This window comes from Astatotilapia calliptera, chromosome 3 (genome assembly GCF_964374335.1).
Source record: "Astatotilapia calliptera chromosome 3, fAstCal68.1, whole genome shotgun sequence".
Classification (NCBI taxonomy): Eukaryota; Metazoa; Chordata; class Actinopteri; order Cichliformes; family Cichlidae; genus Astatotilapia; species Astatotilapia calliptera.
The window spans coordinates 46,976,564-47,002,410 of NC_137424.1; the positions used below are offsets into that span (position 1 = coordinate 46,976,564).

Here is a 25,847-nt window from a genome sequence, read left to right on the forward strand (position 1 = left end):
AAAGACATTCATGCAGATTAGAGGCTGTGAGGTCAAATGTTTGTGCATGTTGGAGGTATTTCTCCTCTTTGTTGGGATCATTACTAGAAAAAAGTAAAGCAAAAAAATTCTTACACAAAATCAGCACAAAGAGACCTTACATCGGTTGTCATGGTGATTCTACAGTAGAAACATGAACAAGTAGAAATGGAGCTGCAGCCTGACTGCTCATCAGTTTGTTAGGATGAAGTTCATCACTCTTGGTTATTGGCTAGCTTAGCATTAGCATGCTATCCTTGCAGGTGCTTTAAAGAGCTCCAACAAAAACTACTTTGTTTCTGTTTGTAGATAAATTAATCAGTGAATGTTTAAAGTTTGGTCAGTGCTGTAACAAGTTTATTCTTGAGGGTGATTTAATGTTTTACTTATTTTGTTTCTTCAACAGCAAGTAAACCCAGAGCCACACTGACAGCACACAGTTCAGTCATACCAGCAGGGGGCAGTGTGACACTGAGCTGCTCTGTGGAGGGCTCTGCTGGCTGGAAGTTTGACTGGTTCAGACGTGATTCAGTCTCTTCTAAAGCTCAGCTCATGAGAGGAAATGAAGCAAACAGAGTTATTAGTGTCTCACAAGGAGGTCTGTACCACTGCAGAGGAGGGAGAGGAGATCGAGTTTACTACACAGAGGACAGCAGTGACGTCACAGTTAGAGAAACTCGTGAGTTTAATTATTTTATTTCTACCATACTAAGAGGTCATTATGTAATGTGTGCTAACAACTTTATCTAATAGCTGTGAGTTTATTAACCCTCAGATAAGTTTTCTGCTCATTAAGATTACTTGGAGAGGTGGGAAAATAGAAACATTTAGTCAACTTTGTTTTTGATTTAAGTCCAAAATTGTGAGATTAAGGACTCGCCCTCACAGAGAATGTGCTCTCCAAAAAACATCAACAAAACAATTCAGACCTTTAAAAAATGTGTTTTAGCTACAAAACCTCAAATTGAGGAGAAAAGTGAGACCTTGCAGTGAAAAGTTTCAGATTTTGTTTTAATAACAAACAACAAAACAAATGTTTCTTTGTTACAGTGTTGATGTAAATACCAGCCGTACCTGCAGGTGTAAACATGAGACTGTGCTGTAACAATGTAAACACTGTATATGAGAGTTGTGTTGGATCTGATTGTTCAGTGTTCAGCATGGTGATGGCTGAGGGATCAAAGCTGTTCCTTAGTTTGTTAGTTTTTGTCTTTATGGCTCTGAAATGTCTGCCTGAAGGTAGACATTCAAACAGTGCATGACCTGGGTGAGATGGATCCTGAAGGATTTTCTTCGTGTTCCTGAGACTGCGGGAGCTGTGCAGGTCTTCAAGTGAGGGCAAAGGATGGCCGACTATCCTCTGGGTGACCTGTATAACCCTGTGGAGCTATTTCCTCTGTGCTACTGTGCAGCTGTGCTATACAGTTCTTCATGTAGCACAGTATGCTATCAAAAACCAGCTACAGGTCAGGGTGTTTGAGAATATCTCAGTGCATCCTGATGAAACAATCCTGCCTGTGGCCTGGTTTTGACTGTCTTTGTGCTGATTGTAGCAATTTTATTAAGTGGGATGTGGCCGTGATGAAAACAGTTACCTGTGGTCAGACTGGCCCGAGGTGTGGTTTAACCCTGCAGCCTGTTTGAGGTTGATTTTTTTTCCACTCATGTTACTCTCATGTTTTAAACATCTGAATTTTTATGTTTCTATTTGTCTCTAACTGGATATTTGTCTGTGAACAGTTCCCAGTAAGCCCACTGTGACCCTGCAGCCATCCTGGACTCAGATATACAGCGGTGAGACAGTCACTGTCAGATGTGAGATTCAGGGAGGTGAAGGAGCTCAGTGGACGTATGAATGGAGAGCAGCCAAGTTAAACACACCTCCAACATCCAATGAATACAGAATCATCAGAGCTACTGAGTCTGACAGTGGAGGATACAGCTGCCGGGGCAGAAGGGACTATTTCTTCTCAGAGTGGAGTGATATCATCACACTGACTGTATCATGTAAGATCTTTCATCCACAGTATCTAAATAAGGAAAAAGCACTTCTTCTTTCTTACCGCTTTATAACTGTCTTTCATGTTGGTCAGTAAAATGTTTAGTTTTTATTCCAACAACAAAAACCTGAACAGCAGCTTTTTATTCACAGTGAAGAGAACAAAACATATGAGAGTAACTTCTCTGCTGTGCAGCTCTAATACATGAAAGATGAAATGCAGAACAAATGCTGAATCTGTCTCAGCTGCTCCACCACATCCACTAAGAAACATTAAATCCACTGATTGTTCCTCATGTGTGTTTTTAACTTAGAAATGCAGCAAATTAAATATGAAAGATTAGTGTTGTGTTTGTGTGATAGTTGTACAGTTTGTTGCAGCTTCACCATTAAAGTTATGTGATATTTATTATTTCCATATTTCCACCAAGTTATTTCAACTGGTTTGATTCAGTCATTGACTTTTGTTCTTTTTCTAAACTGAACTGCAGATAAACCAAAGGCCAAACTGAGAGCTGATAACACAGCTGTTCCAGTAGGGGGCAGTGTGACCCTGACCTGCTCTGTGAACCCATCATCATCATCTGGATGGAAATACTACTGGTACAGAGATGAGAAATCCTCTGAAGCCCTGACCACACAAGATGCAGTTTTCCACTCAAATGGACAAATCAGTGTCTCACAGGAAGGACTCTACAGGTGCAGAGGAGGAAGAGGAAACCCAGTTTACTACACAGAGGACAGCCAGTCAGTCAGGATTGGGAAAACTGGTCAGTTTAACATAAGGTCAGATAAATTCCTGATTAAGGAGGAAGATGAAGAAAAAAAAAACTTCAACATTTTTGACATTCACGTGTTTTTATTGTACTTTCTTGAACAGTAACAGCCTCAAACAGGCCTGTTGTGACTCTGTATCCAAACTGGTCTGAGATATACAGAGGAGAGACGATCACTGTCAGATGTGAGATCCACGGAGGAGACACTGAGTGGGATTATGAGTGGGAAACAAACAGCATGATAAAAGCTCCAAATCAAAATGAATACAGGATTAGATCTGCTTCATCATCCAACAGTGGAAACTATCGCTGTAAGGGCAGAATGAAACGTTCACAGCATGAAACAACAGAGTGGAGTGATTCAGTCACACTGACAGTTTCTGACAGTAAGTAGAGTCATAGTTCATTTAACCTGGAAATAGAAACAGTTTGTAAAAATATGTTTTTATTAGTACATGTTGAGATATTTGACATGTTTAGATAGTCTCACTCTTAAAGTTCATCATAAATATTTGTGAGTCAACATTTTAGTGACATTGAATTCAGAGTTAAGAGACGAAAGATTGAGAGAAAATCTTTGTTGAACAGATGAACCCCGTCCTGTCCTCACTGTGTCTCCATCATGGCTGAGTCCTGGAGCCTCAGTAACTCTGAACTGTGAGGTTGAACATCCGTCTGCAGGATGGAGCTTCTACTGGTATAAAGCTGTTCCTGATCTATCAGAGAAATCCTCCAGTTATGAGCTGCTACCTGATGGCAGTGGGACTGCACAGGACTCCTACATCATTCATGGACAGACACACACAGCAGGATATGTGTGCAGAGCTGGAAGAGGAGACGCAGAGTATCACACTGATCACAGTCGACCAAAGTTTGTTTGGTCTGCAGGTCAGTTTGAGGATTTTTAATCTTCATGCTGATGATTTGAAAGTCTGTAAATCTGGCTGCATAACTATCAGGACTCTTGTGAACCAAACAAAAGTCAAACATATATTTCCACTGTGATATGTTGATCCTAACATCTGTGAGCTTTGTGTCTTCACTGCATGTTGTTTCCAGATGTTCATTCAGCAGCGTCTCTCACAGTGAGTCCTGACAGAGTGCAACACTTCACCTCTGACTCTGTCTCACTGACCTGTGAGGGAAACTTCACTGAGTGGAGAGTGAGGAAGTTCTCTGAGGACGGCCGACTCTCTGACTGTAGGAGAATGACTGGATCCACATGTGACATCAACACATCAAAGTCAGATACTGCAGTGTACTGGTGTGAGTCTGGATCAGGAGAGTTCAGCAGTGCAGTCAACATCACTGTACAGAGTATGTTATTATACATTTACTACTTGGATCTGAATGATTTAGACGTCACATGAACATTTGTCCCAGCTTTGCTGTATGTGAAGTCATTTTATCTGGAGAAAAATAGCAGTTTTTAAATACACAAGATCAGATCTTCATGATGAAAAACATTTGTACAATCTGTTCTTATTATTGTCTGTCAGCTCTTTCTAAAAGTGTGCACCAGCTGATGTGACTGAAACAATTGTGTGTGATTGTGTCACAGATGATGGTAATGGTCCTATCCTGGTGAGTCCTGTTCATCCTGTGACTGAGGGAGCTTCTGTTAGTCTGAGCTGCAGTTTGAGAACACAAAAAATACTTTCCAATGTGTTTTTCTATCACAATGACAAACTTATTCAAAATGATCCCCGAGGGGAGCTGAAGATCTCTGCAGTGTCAAAGTCTGATGAAGGTTTCTACAAGTGTCAGTACTCAGGAAGAGAGTCAGCACAGAGCTGGATGTCAGTTAAAGGTGAGCAGGATCAAAACATCTGATGGATTTTTATAAACCAATGACTGAGAAGGAACGTTATATTGTCTGATTTAAGTCTCAAAGTCACTCGGCTCCATTTTATAAAAGTATTTTTTTTTTATAAAATTCTAATTTATTAATAATTAATTGCTATTTGTTGTTACAGTAACTGTGTCAGGAGCTGACAGCTCTTCGTCTCCTGTGTGGTTGATTGTTGGACTGGTTTGTGGAGTCTCTCTCATTATTATTCTCCTGCTCTTGTTGTATCACTGCAGACAGTCCAAGTGTAAGAGCCTCTTTTCTGTTATTATTATTGTTATTATTAGTATTAGTATTGATATTGACATTTCATTGAGTATCTGTCACGGTTAGTAAACTAAAACACAACTTTATCACAGAACTTAGAAAATTATCCAAATAAAAAAAAACTAGGAAAACAAATTTCTACAAATCTTATTAAAACAAACTTTGATGAAGGATGTGACAGTAAAGGAAGATTGAGACAGTCTATAAAACACAATATAATGAGATGATGGGAAACAGGTGGGAACACAGTGATAACTAATGCCCCTTTTCCATTAGTACATTGGTGGACAACTCCAGGCTTCGAGGACCGGTGTCCCTGCAGGTTTTAGATGTGTCCTTGAACCAACACAGCTGATTTAAAAATTAGGTCCTCAACATGTCCTGAAGTTCTCCAGAGGTAACAAACTAATAATGTGATTCAGGTGTGTTGACCCAAGGTGAGATCTAAAACCTGCAGGACACCGGCCCTCGGGGCCTGGAATTGCCACCCCTGCATTAGTACCTACTTGGATCAACTCACAACTATTCGAATCGTATTGACTGGTTTTCTATTACAGTCAAGTACCACCTAATGTGTGTGGTCGTCCTAATAGCAACGTGGCTGAGCATCCTGTGACGTAATTAGGATGCGTCAAACACACTACAATGAAGGTGGACGTTGAGGCGATGATATACCTGCTGCTCAGTCTGTGAATTTTCGTCACACTCTGGGACCACAGTGTTGCTTTTGTAGCTGTTTTCCTCATTGCTGGGTTTCAAAAATGGCTGTTTTGATTTTCATCAATGTAATACTCTCATAAGTCATTGAGTGACGCCACTGAGCAGTCAATCAGTGGGATGCAGGCTGTTGACGTCACATTTTGGGATCGCCTCGGGTCGCCTGGAACTCCGGCTGAGTAAATACTGAAAAAGTACCTGGTAACAGGAACTATGACCTGATGGAAAACCCTGAAAACCATGGTGACCTGACCTGAGTAGTTACTAATGGAAAAGAGGTTAACAGAATGACTATGGAGGATGTAAAACTAGACCCACGATACAGACGAGAACAGAGTCCAAAATAAAACAGGAAATGAGTGACACTGAGACCTGGAGTAAGACACACGAGCTTGACGCAGACAGTAAACAAAACATGGAGACCAGAGAGAAAGAACAGAGTGAGAACACAAGGGGATAAACAACCTCTCATTAACCAAATAGACAGATAACTGTAATGTAAACATAACATCATACGAGAAAACGAGAATGTCAACAATACAAAATACAGAACTATGAAACTAAGAATGATCAAAAATAGAAAACCAGAGAAACCAAAACATCAAACCCCGGGTCAACCATTCAGGGACCTTGAAGGAAGCACAGGCAGGAAGTTACCTGCTACACATTGTTACCTGTTGCACCTCCAGTGTTGGGAAGGTTACTTTTAAAATGTATTCCATTACAGAATACAGAATACATGCCCCAAAATGTATTCTGTAACGTATTCCGTTACGTTACTCAATGACAGTAACGTATTCTGAATACTTTGGATTACTTAATATATTATCATGCTTTTTACAACAACGTGAATGTACTATTGCTGTGTGATTTATTACTATTACTGAAGGTGCGCGACTCCGAACTGTAGTAAAGGGACCTCTGACTAATACGGCGGGGTCCCTGTCGGCTCGTAGCCAAAAAATAGCTTTACTTTGTTGTCTGGGTCAACTTTTCTGGCGAGAGACAGAGAGAGGCGTTGAAAGGCTGCTCCAACGGAACTTATTGTTTTCGGAGGAAAACACGAACACGGTGTACAGTCGAGTCTTAATAGCTTACTTACAACTGGGCTCGTCAGGCACTCTTCTTGGCTGAAGTGGTTATTATTATATTTACATGCTTCCAGCTCCCGTTTTTCCTCGATGACAACTTGTACCTTTCTACTCCCCTTTTTCTCCCTCCTCGCGCTCACAGACACATAACGTGTATGGCAGTCCATTCTCCCTGCAACACGGACTACACTGCCCATGATGCTACATTCTTTAGAGCTATGCTTGTAGCATTCTGCCTGTTAGCTTAGCACAACAACAACAACAACGAAAAGGCGCTCTCTCTCTCTTTTTTTTTTTTCTTTTCTTTTTTTGTCCCGTTTGGATCTATAGCCATCAGAATTGTTATCTTGAGGCCAAGAAAGATGCCAAGCGGATTTATTTTACCAAGTGGATCATCATGGCCTTGCCATATTGGTCCATTTGATTGACCTTTATTATAATTATGAATTTATTTTATTTTTAGTTGCAAACGGGACAGACATGACTGGGGGATAGGACAGGGGGAAAGAATGAAAGAAAGAGGGGGAGAGAAAGAAAGAAAACCAAAGGGGAGAAGAGACGGTGAGAAGGGGGGGAAGAGAGAAAAAAACAAACAAACAAAAAAAAAAAAAAACTCCTGGGTCACCTGTATGGAGAAAAAAAACAGAGGAGACAGCAAACAACAAAGAGCAACATAATAATAGAAAAAAAAACAGCACCATCACAATAAACTAGCCAGCCATTGATATCAATAGTTACTAAATAATAAACGATATTGTGCAACACGCAAGATAGACAGCGCACAGTGTGCTTTGAGGCAGCAGCCAAGAAAGCTGTAGTCCGCGTCTGTGAATACCCATGTGTGCATACCTGTGTGGATCAGCATGCTTGCATTCCAAAGGTTTCTCCATGTAATGATCTGCTAGGGAGTGTGGGGAGCCACAGCCCTGTCCTTTATGGTATCAAGCAGGTATGGAGGAGATCAAAACTCCAGACATCCAGAGGCCCCCAGAACACAAGAGACCAAGGAAGACCCACAGAGGGGCAGCTGCGCCACTGTCCCAGTAAGAGCTAAGGAGAGTCCCAGATGAGGGCTCATTCAGCAGCCGCGGAGCAGAAGCCAGGGGGAGTTGCAGTGACGCGCCCGTGAGCTCCGCCGGCAGCCAGCTGTGCCTGAGTGACCGAGCCCCAGGCCGAGAGGCCGGGGGCACCCCACCTCCGAAATGGCCCGAGCGAGCCCCAATAAGCGGCCGCCAAGGAGTGAGCCGGTGTGTACCCGGACGCCCACCCCCAGATACAAAGAACAACCAACGCACCGACACCTGAGGGAGTCCGCCACCGGTAGGGGAAGTGGTGGTGGGTGGAGATAGGCCTCCAAACCTTGGAGGGCCCGAGATGTCCCCAGAGAGGTGGCGTCTGATACCCAACCTGACATATAGACACAAACATACAGGCACACACATCCATTCCCACCCTCATGCTCTCATATGCACTTCACACTCAACCGACGTGGAGACAGACATAAAGAGACGCTGTATACACGATCACACTCCCCAAGCGTACTCTACAAACCGGGTCTAGGTACCCTTGCCCCTGGAGGGGGGAACCGCACCCAGACCCAGGTGGTGTTACCCTTTTCCCTGCGGTGGGGAGAGGCAGACCGCCCCGACTCCGCAGCAGCAGGGAGGCCCCACACCCCAGACCGCAGCCGGACGGCCAACTCCTCCTAGCCCCCCCGCTCCAGCAGGCCGCAGAGAATGGGGGTGAGAGAAGACTCCAAACCTCCCTCCACCCGCTCATAGTAGTGTTGATGCATGTGTGTTCTAAGGTGCAATTAAAACCCAGGAGGGCATGGAGCTACCTGCCAAGGAGCAGCAGGTAAGCGCATAGTTCCTCCTGCTAGCCCTCAATGTCTACGTGCATAGCTGGACTGGCCATCGGGCATACCGGGCATTTGCCCGGTGGGCCGCTGGCGATTTTTTGTTTTTATGGGCCGATCGATTTTTTTTTTGGAAGGGTATAAATAATGAAAGGTGTTGGATTGGCCAATTGGTCATGATCGACTCTGGGCTGGACCAATTACAGCCGAGGAGGTCGGATGCACCCGCCCCCTTGTTTAGCAATCTTATAGACGAACTAAAGAAAATGGAGAACAAAAAAGGAAAGGAGGTGCAGAAAAAATTAGGGCCAAAAAGAAACAAGCCCTTCAGGCAGACGCTGCCAAATGTGTAAAAATAACTGAATTGTTTGGCGGTGGCTATGACAGAGCTTCCACAGATTTAGCAACATCAGCAAGTGGCGGAGGCCAGCAGGTGGATAAGGGAAAGGGGAGGCAGGAGGAAGAGAGACCGAGGTGGCCGCCGGTCATAGTGGCAAGTGAACTGAACTTTAGGTAAGAGGTTATGACCTGCTGTCTATCTGTGTCAGATATAAACCAAGTTTAGTTGGAGTTTGTTTTCGTTGTGCTGACTTTTTACAGTCGCTTAGAATAACTGGTACTGCGTACTAGCTAGCATGACGGCGTTTATATACTGCTGGGCGGGTGCTATGAAGTTACTGATAGTAAATTGTATTTTATGCTTAAGGTTAGTTTCTCAAACTCCTCACAATCTTAACAAATTGTGCCAATCCTTACATGTTGCACCAGGCTGATTTATCATCAAAAGTGGAGAAGTCCGTGACAGGAGACAGAAGAGCAGCAGAGAGAGATGGAGAGATGACTTTATGTCATCCATGAGGGATGCATTTGACATATGTTTCACATATTATAGCCCAACAAGTTACTCATAGCAATTTAAATACGAGCAATCAATTTTTGGCAAATACTGGAAATCACTTTTTGGCAGACAATCACTTTTTGGCACAACACCGCCTATTGCAGTTAATAATACAACAGCTTCTTGCCATTTTTTGTGTTTCTTTTTATAGCTGTGTAACTGAGTTCAATTGAAAGCCTGCATGCGCTAGTACCTGTTTGCCACAAGTTCCCAGAATCCTTTGCGGTTTCTGAATGACGTCACATTTTTGGTGGGCCGGTCTCTAGTCAAAATGCCCGGGCCGATTTTTTGTCCCAGTCCAGCCCTGTCTACGTGTATTTAAAATTGAGAGGTGGGCAATGATTCTTGGGGTGAGGTGTACACCCTGATGGTAACTTGGACTCCGTGTATTGTGCCCACCCCCAAGATCCTATATGTATGTGTAATGAGGGTGTGAGTAATGTGAATGTCTAAGTTGTGGGATCGCCCAGGAAACACACAGTCGCAGAGAGAGAGAGAGAGAGAGCGTCGCCCTGTAACCATGGCAACCGTAACGCTGCCGCCTGGAACAACAGAACGTAGCTGTCAAACAAAACCCAATCAGTCCTGACCCGCGACAAAATGAAACAGGAAAGTACCGCAGTGTAATCCATTTATTTCAACAAAGTAACTGTATTCTAAATACCACCTTTTTAAACGGTAACTGTAATGGAATACAGTTACTCATATTTTGTATTTTAAATACGTAACGGCGGTACATGTATTCCATTACTCCCCAACACTGTGTACCTCCAACAGTTACATCATGGTAGCTGAAGGGTCATCAGCTAGGAGCCACCCTTCATTGATGTTTTGCTCCATTAATCATGGAACATCTTGTGGTGGTGGAGCAATGGGTGGAGGTCTCCCTACTGTCCCTGCAGCTGACCCTAGGACGCTTGTCTTCCCCACAGCTGGTCTTTCCAGATCTCCATTAACTTTCACATGTCTTAGATTCAGTTTGTGCTCAGTTTTTATTAAAATCTAGTTGCACAAACATCTAAATAACCAACTGACTACATGCACAAAAGATCAGAAACAAACAGGATTTTATAAACTGATTGTATCTTTAACTCGACTGAAAGAATCCACAAATGTTATTGTTTCATATCAGAACAACACAAACAGTAACACCATGATGGGTTCATGCTCTGAAAATATCTGATAGTCCTGTTGTTGATTTAAACACAACTAATGAAACTCTGTAAAAGGTTTTTCTGTTTTTTCATTTATCTTTGAAAAATGTGTCATGTTGGTTTTCATGTGTGAGCCACTGAAACACTGGTGCAGGACATCATGTGAAAAGCACAGAGCAGCTAGAGATGAAACAGTCTTTTAATTTAAGGAAACTGGCACCATGTCATTGGTTTACAATTGTGTAACTAAAATATGAACATTTCAGGTGCAGATAAACCCCCAGATGTCATTTACTCTAATATTGAACTGGAAAACTTTGGAAATAAGTGTGAGTATACAAAACATATACAATGTAGAAGAAAAGCCTGGAAAGTTTTTGAAAAGTTTAAAAATATATTAAATGTTTTTCTTTTATGGATTCGATCATCTTCACAGGGAAGCAGCATAAACCAGAGCAGAGTGCTGTTTACTCTGAGGTGAAGACAGGAGCTGCAGGTACAGTCACAACAGTCTCATTCAGTGTTTGTACTTGAACGTGTCATCACATCATTATATTGCAGGTAATTATAGGTCAACATGGAGTTTAGTTATTCACTTACTAATCAGTGTTTCAGCTTTACTGAATCACAGCATCCACAGATTCTGACCCAGACCTCAATCACAAAACACACACATGCAAAGCTGAAGTGTCACAGGCAACAAATGATTTTTACTTAGATTTCTTTCACTGTAGTTGTAAAAAGTTTAAAGTCCATATGTATTCAACATGTTTGTATCATATCTGTGCTGAACAAATGTGTGCTGAGCTCTGACGTCTCTTTTAGAGGACAGTCTGATGTATGCTGAGGTCAAACAGCCCAAAAAAGAAAAAGCCAAGAAAAACAAAGGTGAGCAAAGTCTGCCATCATCTCCACTGAATATTGTTCATCATGTTTATCTGCTCTTACAATGTAAATCTGTTTATTTTAATATTTATATTTATGTATTCACAATCCATCAGCTTTTAAAAATCTACTATTTTATCTTTGCATTAGTGGAGACATCAAGTTTCCTCCTGGTTAATGATATTATTGTTTTCAATGATCTTCTCTTCATTCACAGGAACATCAAGTCCTGCAGCTGATGCAGCAGTTTATTCTGAAGTCACATCAGGAAGCTCTCTCAGTAATTCTGCTGCCATGCAGGCTGATTTATTCTTCACATTATTAAATGTCTTCAGCTCATAATATCTTTACATGTTGGAAATCACTTTGTCTCTTTGTGCTTGTCTTACAGGTCAGTGAGGAGAGCTGTAGCAGCAAAGCCAAGAAGAAGCTTTTTATGAAGCCACTCTTGCTCCTCTGCTGCCCAAATATCAGACATGCTCAGCTTTATGTGCAGTTACAATATTACATCATAATATCATATAGAGTTAGTACTCTCTTATAGCATAAAGCATACTGTGTTCTATATAGTCAGCTGTTTTTATATTCTTAAAGCTTTCTGTATATAAAACTTAACTGAATGTTTCCTGTTTCAACATCAGTGAGAACAAAGTGTGAAATATGTGATCTTTAGTAGCTGATAGCACGACTTTAAGTCAGCAGTGTTACATTAAAAAGTACTGTTATGGGCAGCAACACATACTTTTACTGTATTTGTTTAAAAATCTACATTATTTAAATAAATGATCTGATCAGTACTGTGTGAATTTGAATGTAATGAATGTATTTCTTGATTTCTTTTCTTTTTTGTTTTGTTTTGGGGGTTTTTGCTTTATCTTAAATATTTTTATTCATTTTCATGCATTTATAGTTAGATTGAATCTGAATTGCTCAACTTGAATAAAAGCTTCTAAAACTGAACTATATTTTTAACATTTAAAACAGATTTGAAGGATGGGTCGGGTGTATCCTTCGTGGCCCAACCTATCCCAAAATTCATAGCGCGGCCCAGCCAATTCCAGTTTCCAAGAATGGCGGCAGCTACTTAGTTTTAATATTACTCTTATTACTCTTTCTGGGTTACAAAATAAACTTTTAAGATATTTTCAGCTGAGAATGTAGCTGTGTGCACTTCAAATATCTGCTCTGTTTATCAAGACATCACATATTGGCAAAAGTGCTCCTTTTTGTTACCCACCAGCTCGATAGCTAGCCGGGGTTTCAAGGCTCACAAGAGCCGGCGAGAACACTGAACTCCCCGGCACATCATTTTCAGATCCCTGCGGTCTTTGGCTACTCAGGTTAAACATGATCTAAGTCACTTAGATGACTTAAAAAAATATTTTTTTTTGGCTTTTCTCAGTGTTTTATTTGTTCCTGAGTAAATCAGTTTGGCTGAGATTAAAGTTATAGTTTTTACACAGCTGAATACAGTAAATGTCACACAAAACTGATTAAAAAGAGTGAGATGGTAGAATTTACTCCAGTGTCCTGTTATATTTTAGATAGCAAGGAGCAGACGGCTGAGTTTATTATTAAACTTTACTGAGACAATCTGCAAATTTCATTAAAGTTTAATAAACTATCATCTAGTCTTTATTTTTAGTTAGCACATATCTTAAACACGTAATGCTGTAAGCTAATGATAGTTATATAAGAGCAGATGCTGCTGGTGCAATAAGCTGCACGTTTTACGATCCAATGGATGCATGATCTGATTAGTCAACTATCAAAATAAGCATTTGTGGCAGCCTTAGTCTGAAGTCATAAAACAAGAATTGTGTATATTTTTTGATGGGTGTATTTTAAAACTGGAAACATGACGATAGAGAACAACCTCTTTGTTCTTCTGAGCGGTCTGTCGTCCTTACACGTGTGTAACAAACTGTTTATTCTGCTGTTTGTCTTTTTATCAGAGGAAACTGAAACATCTCATGATTTCTGGCTGTGCCTGTGGGTTGAGCCACAAATCTTCTGTTCAGCAGATTTGATGTTTTCAGCAAACTTCACACAGCAGAGGAAACAAGGAATTCAAAGAGCACCGTGGGAATTTCATAAGCAGCTGTTTTCCTGATTGTTGATTTGTGATTTGCTCATTTAGTGCTTCTGTGTTCAGTTTGTTTGCTACCTGATGTGTTACTACAATATTTTAAGTTATTTATTGCAAGTATTCATTATCAAAAATACATTAAGTCATCGTTTAAGGACGTTTTGTGTAGTACTTTAGTACAAAATATAATCACTGGGTTGTGTTTGGAGTTGGTTGCCAACAGAGGGAGTCATTTTATTATGACTTCATCGGCTTGGCTGGATGTTAAATATTAGAAGATAAAAGTTGAAGACTTTGACTTCAGAGTCTATTATTTGCCATGTCATGTTGCAATAAATAAATACAATACACACAGTTTTCTGTGTCTATAAAAAACAAAGTGTGATGAGCCTTAAAAGTGAAAGAGGATGAATTATTTCTTCTGAGCAGCCTTCAGTGCTTTTGTCACTTGGTGGAAATGATTTTAGTATCACACTCTGTGTTAGTTAGTACACTTTTGCAACATATGTATTTTGTTTGTATGCTTTTATTTTGAAAAGTAGTTTTGTTACTTCCTAACCTCATCCTCTGAACGCAATGAGGTAAACTTAAACTTAGAGCAAAGAGGACATAAAGGAAGTCGCGGCAGGAGGCCGTGGAGCTGTTTCTTTGGAACCAGTGTCAGACCTGGAGGAGGAGCCAGACCCAGTAACAGGTGATATACAACTGATAGACGACAGAGTATATCTTTACCATATTATTCTGATTTATTTTACGGCTGTTGTCACTTCATGCATAGTATTCTCTTTCATTGCTAGTTTGCTCTGTGTGATTTTATTTTTCATTGCATGGCTTGTTTTTATTGTTTTATTTAGGAAGAGTTCATCTTTTAGTTGGCTTTAAAATACAGGAATTAACTGTAAATAAATAGAATTTTATTAACTACTGCTCTGTATGCCTTTACTGCCACCCCTTTAAGCTGCTCTAGTCTTCTGTATCTCTTTTTACACCTACATGTGTGTAAATGACTGTTGGTGGTTACTTTCTATCCTCTCAGAGGCTTTTTTTTATCCACTGAAAGGCCTCGTGGTTTGTGACCACCTAGAAAAGAGGAAATGCAGCCTGTGGTTTCAGCCTGAAGTCTTCTGTGTTACAGATATGCTGTTTTATGTTATCAGCTCATAGCAGAGAATTAACAGGGAATTCACACAAAGGTCACAGTGGGAATTTCACTTTGTTCTCTGTGTGCATGACACATGTTTATATTTGCTCCCTGTACCCGAATAACAGTAATAATTTTCTCTGGTACATTTAAGTATGGATGACAGTGTGTGACAGCAGATTAAAAATGGTGTCACTGCAGTGATGACACATACTAAACTAAAGGGAAAAAATGACGTGCTGTGAAACCATGAAAATAAATTTCTCACACTGCCTTCATACAGCTGCCTTCAACTGTCACCACAAAACAGGCGTTTCAAAACTTTTGCTCCAGGTTTTTGGTATTTTTAGGTTCATCTCAAAGTATCACGTCTACCCTGTGAATGTTAATAACTGTTAATAAGTTCACTACATCACCACCATCACTCCTATTAATGGAGCCCACTCATCCCCAGACTCTGAATCCTCTATGGAAGGCTTTTCAATCAGATCTTTGAAGTATTCCTTCTACTGCTTACAATATCCTTGGTTGACATCAACAGTGCTCCAGGTGTACTATAAACTTTTTACTCTCCTACCACAACTGAGTTTTAGTTTCAGCTGCAGCCAGGGTTGCAGTATGCTTGGCCTGCCTGTACCTGTTAGCCTCCTCCAAGGTGCCACAAGCTAATAAAGCCTGAGAGTTTGACGTCTTCAACTTGATGGCTGTCTTTACCTCTCAAGTCTACCATCTGGAATACCACCACGACAGGCACCAACAACCTTGCAGCAGCAGCTCTGTGCAGCTGCCTCAGTAATAGAGAAGAAGAACACGATGCAGTCAGATCCCCAGCCTCCTTCAGAATCCTGATCCAACTGACAACCAGGTGGCGATCATCTCAGCTTCTTGCTTCATCTGAGAGTCCAGAACATGGGGCTGCAGATCTGATTATATGATTACAAAAGTGATCATCCTTCGATCTAGGGTGTCCTGGTGACATGCGCTCCTGAGGTTCAACGTTGGTGTTCATTATGGTCAAACTGTGATTAGCACATTAGTCTAATAACAAAACATCACACAGGTTCAGCTGATGCAGAAGGTGAGATGATTCTCACATTATGGACATGTGGCAAAAAGCAAAAACTGGTCTGGTGCTGATTTTTGCTGTCAGCTGTTACCTGTTTAGCTCTGGGGTAATGATGCATCAGCTTCATGTATTCTTGAAGTCAACCCACCATGTGTCATTACACAAGGGAGGCACTTAAAGCTCAAGTCGAGTGAGGTGGACCAGAGAATAGGGCTGTATCTACACCTGACTTGCTTCTAGACATTTCTCACAGTGAACTAGCAACAAAAAACTGGCTTCCTCATCTAAGTACTTAAAAAAAACAATATTTATTTATTTATTTTTGTTTTGCTTTATTTTCTTTCTGATACAGCTTACCGTGGTTGTGCCAAGTAGATTTCATCACAAAGTTTTGAAGACATCCCACAATCAGAGCATTTGGGTGTTCATAAGGCTTACAGTTATATTCAGAACTATTTCCTCTGGCCTTGACTGAAGAAAGATGTATCTGGTAACATTACAACACGTCACATGTGTCAACCAGACTAAAAAGCTGTCTCGTATTCCAGGGATTTAAACGTTGTTGTCACGATTAGTTAACGGACTCAGGCTCAGACCAGGGAAGGGAGAGGTCCGGGAAAGAGCTGCACAAAAAATCTTCAGTAAGAGATGAACTGACAGAAACAACTCACTGATTCAGATTTTCAGCCTACTGAGCAACTGACGCTGATAGCTCAACGATCCAGCGACGAGTAGCACAGTGCTGCCTATTTAAGTAGGACTCGGGATTACGAAGATAGGCAGCAGGTGTGGAAATGGCAGGTGCGTGGACCAAGGGCGGGAGCCTGTAATGTGCACCCCCTCTGGTAGGAGAGAGAGAGCGAGAGAAAGACCAAAACAACAAAAACACATGTTGCCTAATACGTATCAGCTGGTGAGGCACAGGGACCATGACAGTTCTGCTGTCCATGTGCCCATTTCCACAGTGTGGAAATAGTGATGGTTTTTTGAAACAGGAAATGTGTAAAAAAAAAACCTTTCCTGTTCCACCTGTGCTGATGGCAGAGACTGCAGAGATTCAATCATCTGCTGCTCTGTGAGTTCCACCTGTTGACATCCTTTTGGGAACTCTGCCACTGATCAGTACCCATTGGTACTTATGTGGTTCCTGGCCTTGGTTGGGTTCTGTCATCATGAAGTTCATTAAAAAAATGTTTCATGAATATTTGCTCTGACTGAACTTTAGAAGGCTGGACCAGTGTGAAGTTTGTCTCATTTTAAGCTTTAGATGATAAAACTTTCCTGTTTCATTCTGTTTTCTCTTCTGGTCCTAGAAGCACAATATTTCAAAGTGGAATCAGCTCTGTTTCACCAAACTTGTGATACTTGTATTTTCAAACTGAATTTCAGCCCACCTGTGTTACCTTCATGGCCCACGAGGGGCCCTGGCCCACACTTTGGGAATTACTAGAGCCGACAAGGTGGTAACTCAGAATACAGTAGTTTATTTGTAAAACATGTATGAAAATAACATGTTTGTCAGCATCAGTGGTGTGAAGCATGTGTGGCAGAGCTGAGAGAGATTCTCTGTTTGTTTCGATACAATGTGATGGTAAAATAATGTTTGCCTGCTGGCTTTCACAGAGGTGTTATATCTGTCACTGTGAGTCAGCACTGAGCTGCCGAGCTCGCTTCAGTAACACAATGATGACTTAACTATCTTTTTCTTCTGCTGCAGAATTAAAATGAGGAAGAACAATTTAAGCTAAATATGTGTGTTGCCTTCCAGAAAACATGTTTTATCTCTGACAGCTGGCAGCAGAGAGAGCAAGATGCAAAGTTTTAAAAACTCAGTTTTTTGTCTTTGCTGGTTGTCATCTCTTGTAGGAATGAATTTTTATTGATTATCCACTTCCTCTTTCCTCTCTCAGTTATGTTAAAAGCATCTTGCTAAATATGTAATATGTTATGTATGTCTATGTATGTCATATATGTGGGCATATGGCAGCACGGTGGTTAGCACTGTTGCCTCACAGTAAGAAGATCCTGACTTCAATTCCACCATCAGGCCGGGGTCTTTCTGTGTGGAGTTTGCATGTTTTCCCCATGTTTGCGTGGGCTCTCCCCAGGTTCTCCGGCTCCCTCCCACAGTCTAAAGACATGCGTTCTGTGGTTGATTGAAAAATCTAAATTGCCCATTTAGATTGTGAATGTGCGACTGGTTGTCTGTCCCTGTGTGTTACCCCTGCAACAGACTGGTGACCTGTTCAGGGTGTTCCCCACCTGGGATAGGCTCCAGCACCCCCAGCGACCCCGAAAAGGATAAGTGGAAGCGAATGGATGGACACATGTATTTAGTTACCAAGTATATTTTAGTTTGTACAAGATGTGCATTCAGATTATTTTTTTTAAGTTTCACAGTGTGATGTTATATATGGCCAAAAGTATTCACTCACATCCAGATCACTGAATTCAGCTGTTCCAGCTTCTTAAATTCTAAAACCAAATGGTGGAGTCCCGGGTATTTACACCCTAATGCAGGTCGTTGCTTAACAGGGCTGTTGGCCCACTATTAATCATGTGACTCAAGGTATGAAAAAAGGCGTGGATCACTATCGCCAGAGGTTTTGGGTAAACCATAAAATTGTTGTGACCTTGCCTCACAATTTCATGTGAGCTATCGTCACCTAATGCAAGATGTGCCTGGGCATATGGGAAGGGATCTCAAAACTAGATTGTAGGTGGCAGATGGTTGGTGTCATAAGCCATCCTCTCTGTTCAAAGATGGTCGTTCACGGTGACATAGATGTCCTGTTTCAAACGATCTGTCTTGTCTGTCCAAAATGTGAAGATTGGCATCCTCATTGGCATCGTTCATCTGACCTTGAAGTGCAGACGACGATCTGAGGCCGACATCATATTAAACCCTATGGTTTAAGAATGGGATATCACTCATGTTTATATGTGTGTAAAAGCAGACAAGTGACTACTTTTGGTATCAGAGGCTATGTCTACACTTCGACCTGTTGTTATTTCTGTCTGCTATTTATTTACTTTCCGGCTCTTTGAAAGGTCGCGTCAAAATGGACTAACAATGAGGTGGAGTTGTTGCTGCAAATAACACAAAAGTACAAAATTGCAAAAGCAAGTGAGAATTAAAGAATTTGAAGAAAAGCTATCTGGAGCATGTACAAACAGATATTAATCTATAATAGGGCTGTCAAAACTGAGAGCAAACAAAATGCCCTCCGCTTGCTTAGTTTAATTGGTCACATGACTGCATCACATGACTAAAACGCGTCATCGTTTTAAAAAGTCTCAGTTTACGCCGACCACACTGTGCCGCGAAAACGGCGTTTTTCAAATTGATCCACTTTAGAGAGCGTTTTCAATTTTCCGTGACCGAAAAGGCCGTCTCAGTGTGGACGGAAGGCCAAAAGTGAGAGAAAAAGTTGTTTTTGTGTTCCATCCCCATCCAGGAGAGAATCCTTGACGGCGTTTTCAGTCAAGGACAGCTGAGCTTTTTGAAAACGCTCTCCAAAGAGGATACATTTAAAAAAGTCGTTTTTGCGTCGCAGTGTGATAGCTTTTGTTCAAATTCTTTAATTCTCACTCGCTCTTGCAACTTTGTACTTTTGTGTTACTCGCAGCAACAACTCCACCTCATTGTTAGTCCATTTAAAAAACTCTGTGCTTTTCCTCTGTGCTGGGCCTCAGTTTGCCGCGACGTTTCAAAGAGCTGGAAAGTAAATAAGTGGGAGACAGAAATTTCTTGCTTTTCACGCATGCGCAGTACTGGAACGTAAGTGTTTTTGGCCGTTTCAATATAGATGAACAACTCAGTGAAAACGCATGAAAACAATAGTGTGGACGTGGAGCGTTTTCAGACGAAAACACCGTTTTCAAATTTATCCAGGCTAGTGTGGACATGGCCAAAGTGAATTTACTGTCTGCTCACTGCTCTAGTGAGTATGTGGCAGCTATTACACCTCTTTATGTGTAAACGGGGAAGAGGAAGTTCAGTCAAATAAAACTGTTTAACACAATAAAGCAATGCATGCTTGTTGCTGTGCTTTGTATAATTGCTCAGTATGCATCATTCACTCAAGTTACTGCTGCTACAGGACTTAGAACCAAAGTTAAACATCAACTTTAAAAATAAATAAACTTTAATTAATGTAACAGTGCTGGAGCCATTAGGATGGCTGTAGCTGAGGAGGAAGAGCAGCTAGAATCTTCTAATAATCAGAAGGGTTGAGGTTCACTTCCTTCAAGTCAGAACAACTTTGGGTTTAGTAACAGAACAGGTTTGAATACAAAACAAAAATGGAACCACACAAGAAGCAAGCTGATCTGTTCTGAATATACAGGAACTGCTGCAGTCGAAGCTACAACTGCTGTTTGAGCTCAGTGTGAAAAGGAAGCAAGCAGAAAGAGTCAGAAGAAGAAGTTACACTCGTATCTATATAAATAACAACATCTCTTTCTTCTGCTTAATTTTTAGTACAAAGTAAAACAGTTAAAGCAGCAGAGCTGGATGTGAGGATGAGGCGCTCTTTGCTCTGCGTGCTGGAGTTATTCTGTAAGTACATCACTGACTTTCTCTGTTTGCATGTTACTGATTAAAGAAACTATTTAAATATCACGAGGAGGTGAAAAGGTTTGTCTAAGAATGTGATTGGTGCTGACTTGGCTCATTTTAACATTGTGTGGGATACACTGCTGTTTTACATTTAAAGTTTATAGTTTATGAACTCAGAAACTGATTTGAGGATGAACATCAACTGAAAATGCACATTTTTCAAAGAGTTGGATGATGTTTCAATCTTGATTTTAGGGCTCAGCACACTCTTCTATGGAAATGCTGAAGGTAAGATTTTTTTTTTCTTTTCTTCCTGTTTATAAAATCTGAACAGTATCGATCTGTATCTGTCATGATCCTGGATTTTGGACCAAGCATTTCAGTTTTGGACTCTCAGCATCTGTTTGATATTCTCTGTTTCACTTGGTTTGTTGTAGTTTTTCAGTTTTTAGTTTTTCTAATATTAAACTTTTTCTTAGATTATGTTTTCATTCATATTCTGTGTGTATAGTTATCTTTTCAGTTATTCTTCAAGCTTGTTTCCCATCCTGCTGTGTTCCCTGAGTCTAGTCTGTGTTTCTCTTAGATCTCCTGTGCTTAGTCAGACTTGTCTTCCTGTTTTTTTACCTTTTGTCTGGGTCAAGATTGTGTCATTGTGTCTCTGTTTCAGTGTTTATGCTTCCTGTTTTATTTTGACAGTCCCTTGTCCCGTGTCTTGTTTTCGGGTGTTTCTTCCCTCTGTCTTGTCTCCCCGATTTAGTTCCCTGATTACTACATGTTAGAGCCAATCTAAAGAGAAATATTTGTTTAGTTTAGTTTAATGTGATGGGTAAGAAAACATTAGATCACATGTGTGGTAGCAGGTTAGAATGAGCCAGGACGGCAATGGAAATGTGCACTGAAGCAGCAAATCGTTTTTTGACCGTGACATTGTTTGTTTGTATGTACGAGTCAGAAACAAATCTGAACATCTCACATTAAGAAGTGGAAAAATTATGTTTTCAAAGCTTGGTAGAGAAATTCACCACTACAGTACATGTGTGTACTTCAGCCTTTGTCGTGATTTGTCTCATAGTTATTTTCCCTGTTTGTTCTGTATTTCTTGGTTAGTATCCGAGTGTTTTGCACTCAGCCCTCTCTGGGTTTTCGGTTTTCATGTGAAGTTCCACCAGTAAAGCTGTTTTGAGTTTAGTTCTGCTTCCACTGAACTAACTGTGGTTAGAAATGGCTGTTATTCTAAAACAATTCATGATTTTTTTTTTTTTTTTTTTGGTAAAACTCATTGAGTAAAAGCTTAAAGTCTGCACTTCAGTCACATTAATTATTTGATTTACTGTGGTGGTGAACAGATGCAGAACTACAAATCTAGTAAAACATAATGGCCTTTTTAAAATTCTCACTAAACCTGCAGTGACAATAGTTCTCTTGTTTTGGGGGGATTTTTTTTTTTTTTTTGTATTTCTAACTTACAGTACATGACAAGGCCACACTAACAGCAGACAGCACAACCATACCAGCAGGGGGCAGTGTGACACTGACCTGTGATTTGAAGGACTCTGCTGACTTAAAATATGAGTGGTTCAGACAAACGTCATCTGAAGAAAAGTCCATAATAACTGATGAATCAGGCAGAACGATCTCTGTGTCTGAAGGAGGCACGTACACCTGCAGGGCTGAAGGGAAAATTATCATCATTACAGAAAGTGACTCAGTCACAGTTCAGAAAACTGGTGAGTTTAAACATTTCACTTGAACTAAAACATTTTTTCTGTTATTATTATTATTGTTTTTGTTGTTGTTGTTGTATTTGAGGCATTTTTAAAGACAAATCAGCATTTATTCACATAATTATGATAAAACCTGCTACTGGAAACAACTTTTTGCATTATCTTTTTTTTTGTTCCCTGTTTTGTTGTTGTTGTTTCTTTTTTTTTAACAATATTTGTTGAACAGTCTTGGCTGCTGTGAAACTGCAGCCCATGTGAGTTTATCTACAATTCAAACTAAAGTTTCCTGTTTTTATTTATACGTCTGTTTAAACAGGACATCAGGAAACAATTATCTTCCCACCAACAGTTAAAACCCTCTAAAACCTCTAACAATGATCCAGCTGTTTCCAGGCAGCTTACTATTTTATATTTGGTGTTTTTGGCCAATTGTTTGTTGTTGTTTATTAAAATTTTTGTAAAATCAGTAACCTGAAAGTTGCAAGACCCTTTACCCTTTGTTTTATTAAAGCTATCAAACCACATTTCACAGTGAGCAGGTGGAGCAAAGAAAAAAGATCATTCAGGTTCATATTTTTATGAAAGAAATTGTTTTGTTTTTCAGTTTGGTTTTGACTGTTGGAAAATACATTTGTTGACATCTTTTACAACACTGAGACTTTGTATTTTGAGAGTTTAACAGAGTTGTTATGAAACGGCAGATAAATGAGTACGCAATAAAAAAGATCATTCATGTAAACTAAGGTTGGGCGAGTATTTATCGAGCATCGACGACAGGCTGAGGCTGACACTGGTCGTTTTTACAAGAGCGATTTATTTATCTGCCCATGAGTAAGTTTGCTAATAATGTTGGTTAAAGCTAAGAGAAGCAGTCAACAGGAGAAAAAAATAACAGGGCTGTTTTAACAGCATCTTCTTCCAGCTGCAAGCAAATGCACTCTCGTCAGTGTGCCCAAATGCAGCAGCCACTTTGTATTTTTTTGGCAACTAGTTCCTCCATGTTTAGACTTCTTCTGTGTTCTAAATGCACAAATCAGTCCGTGCATGATTAGTTGCTCAGCCCATCAAAAAGTCACCTGTGTGTATTTATCGCCTATTGTTACTTACTGGACTGATGAATGTTGCTTGGAAAAATATATGGCTGAAAAAGCCATTAAATAAATTTCCCCCTTTTTTTTCGTCATTCTCATCAAACATGCATTGACATTAATTTTCTTGGTTTGTCGTATGTCCGACTTACAGTACATGACAAGCCCGTACTAACAGCAGACAGTACAACCATACCAGCAGGGGGCAGTGTGACACTGACCTGTGATGTGAAGGAATCTGCTGACTTAAAATATGAGTGGTTCAGACAAACGTCATCTGAAGAAAAGTCCATAATAACTGATGAATCAGGCAGAACGATCTCAGTGTCTGAAGGAGGCACGTACACCTGCAGGGCTGAAGGGAAAATTATCATCATTACAGAAAGTGACTCAGTCACAGTTCAGAAAACTGGTGAGTTTGAACATTTCACTTGAACTAAAAAAAAATTCTGTTATTATTATTATTATTTTGTATTATTATTATTGTTTGTGTTGTTGTTGTTGTATTTGAGGTATTTTTAAAGACAAATCAGCATTTATTTACATAATTATGATAAAACCTGCTGCTGGAAAAAACTTTTTGTATTATCTTTTTTTTGTTCCCTGTTTTGTTGTTGTTTCTTTTTTTTTTAACAATATTTGTTTGTTGAACAGTTTTGGCTGCTGTGAAACTGCAGCACAGCTGGTCTCAGATATTCACTGGTGAGACAATCACTCTCAGATGTAAGATTCAGGGAGGTGAAGGAAAGGTGTGGAAATATGAATGGACAGCACCCAACACAAACAACCCTCCAACATCCAGTGAATACAGGATCAGCAGAGTTTCAGTGTCCCACAGTGGAGACTACAGATGTCGGGGTAGCAGTAACTATCTCTTCACAGGATGGAGTGATGCCTTCAGACTGACAGTTTCATGTGAGTTGGATCATGATTCATGCTGACATTTTATGTTTTCATGTTTACATCTGTCTACTACTCTTTGGTGTTCATTCAAAACTGAACTGGTAATTTAAGTTTGAATATTTATTTTGTTGTTAATTAATTAATTTTGTTATTGTTATTTTCCCTGAAGTAAATGATAACATGATGTATGTTTTCCTGTTTCTTCAACAGCAAGTAAACCCAGAGCCACACTGACAGCACAAAGTTCAGTCATACCAGCAGGGGGCAGTGTGACACTGAGCTGCTCTGTGGAGGGCTCTGCTGGCTGGAAGTTTGACTGGTTCAGACGTGATTCAGTCTCTTCTAAAGCTCAGCTCATGAGAGGAAATGAAGCAAACAGAGTTATTAGTGTCTCACAAGGAGGTCTGTACCACTGTAGAGGAGGGAGAGGAGATCCAGTTTACTACACAGGGGACAGCAGTGACGTCACAGTTAAAGAAACTCGTGAGTTTAAGCACCCCATTTAGAGTAAAAAATGAAGTCTAAAGTTTAAAACCCAGACTCATTATGAGATAGTTCAGTCTTATTATTATCATGATTGCAGATTTTTAATGCAAAATAATTATTTTTAAAATAAAATACTTAAAAATCTCTGTTACTGAAAACAAATCAAGTGTCCTGCAGAGTAATCAGCGATGATAATGATGTTATTGATCTGAACAGGAAATTTTATATAACTCTCAAGGCTGCAACAGCAGTGGTGTGGAAGGTGAGAGAAAGGACCGAAGAGCAGGCACTGAAAATGACTTATTGGGAGAGAGCTGTATTTACAGTCGTGAGATACAAACAGAAGCAGTGCAGGGACAAAAGAAATGCATAAACTGGGAAAACTAAAAATCATACAAAATGGCCTGCATGTGTATAGCACTTTACTCAGTCCCTAAGGACCCCAAAGCGCTTTACACGACATTCAGTCATGCACCCATTCACACACAGGTGACGGCAAGCTACATTGTAGCCACAGTTTCCCTGGGGCGCACTGACAGAGGCGAGGCTGCTGGACACTGGCGCCACCGGGCCCTCTGACCACCACCAGTAGGCAAACGTGGGGTTAGTATCTTGATATTTGGCATGCAGCCAGTCTGGGATCAAACCACCAGCAAGAAACAGAGGAAAACACTGATCTTAAATACACAGGCAGTAATGAGGGAGTGAGAAACAGGAAGGAAGCACAGCTGGGAATAATTAGAGATAATGAGGCAAGTGGAAAGCAAAACTAGACACTGCACACAGGACGGGCTATCAAAAAAACCAAAAAACATGTAGCATGACAGTCATAAAGATGCAGAATAGACACTGAGACATGAAACACAGGGAAGACGTAGAGACAGAGAAACAAGACAAGCATTTAACACATGGAGACAAAAGGAAAACAAGGATACAGAACAAAACCTTCACTAGAGACATGACAGCAAGAACACAGCGAACGGCAAAGAACAGAACAAGAAACCAGAAACTATAAATATGAAAAATCCCAGAAAACAATAATTCAAAGAATATAACTTAAACCAAAAAACAAACAGTGGGTCACCAGAGCCAGGGCTGTGACAACAGCACATTCATTTCAGGTTGCCAAATCTGCTTTCTTTAAGATTTAAAATTTAATATAGTTTAAGCTTTGACGTTGACATGTTTTTATAGAAGTCATTTTGCTTTGACATTTCCAATCAGCTCACAGAGAAACCAACACACACACAGTCAACTACAGCTTATCAAAATGT

The 25,847-nt window shown here is 40.4% G+C and overlaps 2 protein-coding genes and 1 long non-coding RNA gene across 3 annotated transcripts in view; all 3 read left to right on the top strand.

Annotated features, from left to right (window-relative positions):
* The window catches only part of LOC113017638 (Fc receptor-like protein 5), a 54,075-nt gene extending 42,683 nt beyond the window's left edge, over positions 1-11,392 (top strand). The window contains exons 11-15 of the mRNA XM_080295495.1: positions 1,759-2,025; positions 3,382-3,681; positions 3,853-4,110; positions 4,355-4,603; positions 4,770-11,392. Coding sequence (XP_080151621.1) covers positions 1,759-2,025; positions 3,382-3,681; positions 3,853-4,110; positions 4,355-4,603; positions 4,770-4,975 — 1,280 coding nt within the window. The 3' untranslated portion in view covers positions 4,976-11,392. The remainder of the gene's footprint in view (positions 1-1,758; positions 2,026-3,381; positions 3,682-3,852; positions 4,111-4,354; positions 4,604-4,769) is intronic.
* Positions 11,393-11,466: 74 nt separating this feature from the next.
* LOC113018965 (uncharacterized) lies at positions 11,467-12,318 on the top strand. The gene is made up of 2 exons (XR_013906120.1): positions 11,467-11,792; positions 11,904-12,318. It is a non-coding gene; the product is annotated as an uncharacterized LOC113018965 (long non-coding RNA).
* A 13,002-nt stretch (positions 12,319-25,320) lies between these two features.
* Positions 25,321-25,847, top strand: part of LOC113017634 (Fc receptor-like protein 5) — a 34,201-nt gene continuing 33,674 nt past the window's right edge. The window contains exon 1 of the mRNA XM_080295505.1: positions 25,321-25,325. Coding sequence (XP_080151631.1) covers positions 25,321-25,325 — 5 coding nt within the window. The remainder of the gene's footprint in view (positions 25,326-25,847) is intronic.